Source organism: Pisolithus orientalis (genome assembly GCF_024613125.1).
Source record: "Pisolithus orientalis strain OTSU chromosome Unknown F5J12scaffold_5, whole genome shotgun sequence".
Classification (NCBI taxonomy): domain Eukaryota; kingdom Fungi; phylum Basidiomycota; class Agaricomycetes; order Boletales; family Pisolithaceae; genus Pisolithus; species Pisolithus orientalis.
In genome coordinates this window covers 1,460,295-1,465,933 of record NW_026260786.1, presented here as the reverse complement: position 1 = coordinate 1,465,933, position 5,639 = coordinate 1,460,295, and the positions used below count along the sequence as shown (strand labels likewise).

General features: G+C 49.6%; 1 protein-coding gene across 1 annotated transcript; it reads left to right on the top strand.

The window, feature by feature from the left end:
• Window positions 1-2,557: 2,557 nt before the first annotated feature.
• On the top strand, window positions 2,558-3,058 carry F5J12DRAFT_965381 (uncharacterized protein; the record flags this gene model as incomplete). Its single annotated transcript, XM_051749991.1, has 1 exon — window positions 2,558-3,058. A coding segment is annotated over one exon (501 nt), but the record flags the coding sequence as incomplete, so codon positions are not given.
• Window positions 3,059-5,639: the final 2,581 nt, after the last annotated feature.

Sequence of the window (5,639 nt, the reverse complement as noted above, 5' to 3'; positions counted from 1 at the left end):
TGGGACGGGATGCATGCGCCACTCACTTCGTCTGTGAGTATTTGGACATAATTAGGAAGCCCTCTTGCCATTCGCAGCAGAAAGCTGGCGTCAACGAGTGGTCGTGAAGACTCGGGGAGGAGGCATTTGGGGTGATTGATGGGTTGAAGGCCTACTGTAAATTGTGCCATTAACGGTGCGTAGTAGTAATGACCCACAGCGGAGAAGGCGATATGCAGTAACTGCCACGCAACTTGTCCTTACTCGTAATTATGCATGTAAATGCTACTCAATGACGTGCGTTTACCCCTTCACCGCGGGACTTTCGCTGCGGTGACAGATACCAAGCTTGGGTATCACCTGCTTTTGAGTTCACGGTTGCCATCTAAGAAAAGCGGGAGATCAACGTTTCAACAACCTTCAGTCATGCAATACGGATGGGTAGTTGAAAGTCATCAGGGAAGAAGCAGCCGTCCACACGTGCGAAATATCTGCCAATGTGGCACCCCACCATCGTGCACGTCGGATCCAGGGGGTTATCACGCCGTCCACCACCAATGTTCACTTCAATTCCCGTAACAGGGGCCGGCTACACCTAACCGCAGCACTTGACACGGCTGATACGTTTTCTCGGTATGAAATTGCTCATTCGAGAGGAGGGGAAACCTTGAGATGCGTACAAGCCTGTCAGACTGTGGGATAGGCCAGCTGACAACCGCATGGCCAAACGATTAGAGCACTCTATAGCACGTACGACTGGCGGACTCACCCTTTTCATAGCATTCCATCATGACGTGCGATCAGCGCGCGGATCGAAGGTGCGTATATTTGGGATGGTTAAATGAGATTGTGTGTTCAGGGTAATCCGGATTTCGCGATGAAGTCGGGCCGTGCAGTCCTACGAAGAAGTTCGCGCCCAACGACGGGACGGTAACTGACAATACCGGGTTGCCGTATGCATGCGGGTCGTTCTAAGTTTGTCCACAGCGCTATCGACATCGAGGCTTTGACAGGATTAATGCATGCTCACCACGTTATGACTCCACAGGCACCGGGGGATGCACAGCCCAGTGGAACGAAAATTGTTCTAAAATGATCATTTGTATGTATATGTGATTCGATACCGTGAGTCGTGACCAAGACTTCACATTGTATCTGGTAAGTGCAGCCATCTATGTCCACCACTAGGCTTCTGCATCGCCCATAGTTGTCTTGTGTTTGACATTGATGGAGTTATGGAAGTATGCTTTCTGATCTCACATGGGCAGCAATCATCGAGTTGAGATCATTTACTCATTCATGCCATATCGAGTTTATATACCAGAGACAACTATAGTACAGAGACCAGTAATGCCAGTCTTGCAAAAATTGCTAAGATGATTGGTAAGACAAATATTAGTAATGTATGACTAAGGTAATGGAGACTGGGACAGGGCAGACCAGGGACAAGGCTGGGCAGAACTTAACTGAAGTGACATGCACTGCAAAGCAGTGTTCACCATGCTAGGTCATCTGTGGTAAGGGAATGGCAAGGCCAAGGCCAGACTGAATGAGTGTGAGACTGAGTCTGACCAGGGTTGAGGCATGACCATGACAAGCACCCCCAACCCTCAGCCCCAGTGAAAACTGTGTAGGATTGGGTGGGATGGGAGCTGCTCCAGCCGGATTTGGTCAGAATTCGTCCATTGGAATCGGGCAAAATAGGATTCTTGCCAACAATTTCATCTTACATGTAACACTTCTGTAACACATTACATGGTCGTCGTAACACAAGAAGTACTCATACAGCACGATTGCATCAATAACGCACACCACACTGCATGCATTCATTACATCGTCATACGATGCATCGCACTGCTCACTTTGTCTTGTTGATGTAATGCGATGTGACGGTACATACAAGTCTTGGAAGTCCTGTAAGGTACTAACCATATGCTCTGCAGCACTTCCCAAGTTGACCAGATACCGAAATCCAAGCGTGCTCGGCAAGCTCACCGTGCTCTAGTAAGATCTGGTACAGGTGCAGCAGATGGAGTTCGAGGACGCGCTAAACAGGCATGTTCACACCAGGAGGTACGTCTTTTATATACTCTTCAGCTATGCTTGGTTTACAGGCCCTTTAGACAGACGCTTCTACCAGCACTGGTTCAAATACACCTGGAGAAGTGAGTATTCCTGTTTTATGGTCCCAGATTCTCACTGACTCCTGCAGATGGGATGAACTGGTCTTCAAATCTCCCAACGGGATTCTAACTGTGAGAACACCTCTGTGACAGGACCAGCTGATGATAACCCGCCTCAAACACCTCCCCGAGAGCCGTCTCCACCCCCCCTACCCAGAGAGCCAGCAAACTCTCCTCCATGGGTGCTGTCTCCACCTCCTTCACCTGGAGAGCCAGCAAACTCTCCTCCACGAGTGCCGTCTCCACCTCCTTCACCCAGAGAGCCTACAAACTTTCCTCCTCAAGTGCCGCCTCCACCTTCCCCACCACCTGCCCATCAGAATCTCTCTACCTCCCGTGCGACTATTGACATTGATGCTCTCAGGCACCTTGCTATCGATCCCAAGCAAACGGATGCCATCAAATTCATTGATCTTCTCACTGAAGCTTCACTGGACGATCCTGTCGCGAAATTAGATGATGCAGCTCTCTATAGGCTACGCAATCCGCCCCGCGCTCGACTCACAATAGACAATGATGCTATCCGTTTCAGGATTGAAACATACTTCACACTCGAGCACTCCGCTATCAGTGCATATGAGTCCATACGACGATCAGCAGCCCGGTGTTTCGATGGGACTGCCACAGATATTCCTAGTCATCACACTGTCGAGAAGCTCATTGCTGGGTACACGGGGGTTGACTTGATCGAGCATGATATGTGTCCAGATACCTGCGTGGCCTTCACTGGCCCATATTCTTCACTTGACATGTGCCCCATATGCGGTGGAGATCGCTACGACCATATCAGACTACACACTAGTGGGGGGAGGTCTCGTGTGGCCCATCAGAAATTTGTCACCATACCACTTGGCCCACAGTTGCAGGCTCTCTGGCGCGATCCACAGCATGCCAAAGATAAAGATATTGGGTATCTGCGAGAGGAGACGTGTCGCATTCGGGAACAGATGCAGGCTAGCGGTGGTTTGATCGAGTTATTTGATGACTTTTGCAAAGGCTCGGATTACCTTGAGGCTGTCCAGCGGGGTGATATCAAATCAGACGACATGGTTCTCATGATTTCGCTTGACGGCGCTCAGCTCTATGAAAGCAAGGAGTCTGACTGTTGGATATACATCTGGATCGTTATGAACCATGCCCCGGACAAGCGCTACAAGAAGTGCTATGTCCTGCCAGGTGGCTTTATTCCAGGTCCCAACAAACCAAAGAATGTCGACTCCTTCCTCTTCCCTGGTATCCACCATCTCGCTGCACTACAAAATGAACATTTATGCATCTGGGATGCATCTCAAGATATTACCTTCCTGTCAGACCTGTATCTTCTCTTTGCGATGGCCAATGGCCCAGGACTTGTCTACTTCAATGGGATGGTGGGACATAGCGGCCACAATGGCTGCAGACTCTACTGTGGACTCTGCGGACGCCGCAAGGGCAATCACTACTATCCTGCACTACTACTCCCGAACAACTACAATGTGGAAGGTAGTGATCACCCCAACTGCAGTCCATACGACATCCAACAACCTGCGACATCCGAATACTTCAAAAATCTCTGTGACTTGGTCGCCGCCTGCAATCCAACACAATACAAGAAACTACGCATGGAAACTGGGATTACCAAGCCCTTGATCCTTCTCGGTCTCAATCCTTCCTGCACGCTGGGCATCCCAGACTGCCTTACCCCCGATATCATGCATCTTGCAGGACTACTCTCGGATCTACATCTATCGTTGTGGCATGGTACCATCAACTGTACACCCCCAGACCATGTCTCCTGATGGCCGTGGGCCATCCTCAAGACCTCCGAAGCCTGGGAGACACATGGTGCACTTGTCTCGTCCGCTGCACAGCACCTTCCCGGGTCATTTGATTGGAAGCCGCGCAACCCTGCTGAGAAGATCTCTTCTGGATACAAGACATGGGAGTTTCAGCTGTATATGTTCTGTCTCGCACCTGCGCTACTTTATGGAGTCCTGGGGGAACCGTATTGGCGCAATTACTGTAAGTTGGTTCATGGATTTCAACTCATATGCCAGAACAACATCACCTGGTCCGAACTTCGTGATTCCCATCTTCTGCTTACAGAGTGGCCACTCGATTTTGAAGAACTCTACTGTCAGCGCTCTCCCTCTCGACTCCACTTCATTAGACCATGCATACACCAAGTCGCCCACTTGACACAGCAGACAGTCAAGAAAGGACCTCCTAGTTGCTATGCGCAGTGGGCCATGGAGCGAACGATTGGCAACTTAGGTCAAGAAATCCAACAGCCATCAAATCCATATGCCAATTTGTCTCGTGAGGGAGTCCGGCGCTGTCAAGTCAACGCGCTGAAGGCAATGGTACCTAGCCTGTGCCCTGACAAGCCATCCTTTCCATTGACAGCCGTCGAGCTAGACGACGGATATGTCTTGCTCCGCAAACGTGATCCACGTCTGATCTCTCCAAAAGGGCTTGCAGCAAGGGCGATCTCACATTACTTAGGACGTGCATCCAACATCAAAATACATCATTGGGCCCGCCTGCGTCTACCCAATGGACAGATCGCCCAAACAGCATGGAGAGAGCTACAATGACCACTGGAGCAAATACGTCCGGCTCGCTTTGTGAAGGTAAGTATCCACTCATTTAAATGATCATACGCCCTAATTATATCTCATAGTTCTTACTTGAAGGAAGTACATATGTCGCCGAGGTCCAGTACTTCACTCACCTCGGAGTTCAAAACGAAGATCCTGGCTGCACATCTCGTTGGTTTTGGAAGAACATCACCATTGTTAGAATGTTCTCGCCCCCCGATGCAAACCTTTTCTCACTCTCGTATCAGACAGTCTTCGCATGCCGCCCTCTAGACGAGGATGTGCGTGTCATCGAAGTCAAATCAATCACAGGTGTTGTCAGGATGGTGCCGCATAACTTTTGAGGATTAGGCCGTTGCTTTTTTATGGTAGAGCGACCCGGGCTTGACATCGCTACATATGGTGTTCCATATGAGGGGGAGGGCACACAGGAGGATATGGCCGACAATAACGATGACAACGAGACAGATTCCATTGATTAGTACTTAGTGTTTTTAGCTGCTGTTACAGTCCTTATAGTCCTCATCGAAATGGATGGCTTCTTGTTCACTTTTCGCACACTGTATCACTTCAGAATCCATAAGAAATTGACTAACTATCATTACAACGCTTCCTCTAGTTCACTCTTCCAACGGTGTATCATATCAAAATTCTTATCTTTTCCCTCCCAGTCATACCACTTCGAATCCTCCTCTCGTGAGACATACTTCCAATAAATTGAGCCAGGAGGAGGTGGGCTTGGAGTGGCGAAGATACTTTTGCGAATGGGTGTAGGTTTCTTGATCGTAATCGCGTCAGTGGCTGGACATGCCGTCGAGATGTCTTCTGTTGGTGGTGGGGTTTGGGTGTGCACTGGCACATCCGACTTGGACTCGGTTGTCGAACCTGGAGAAGGGTG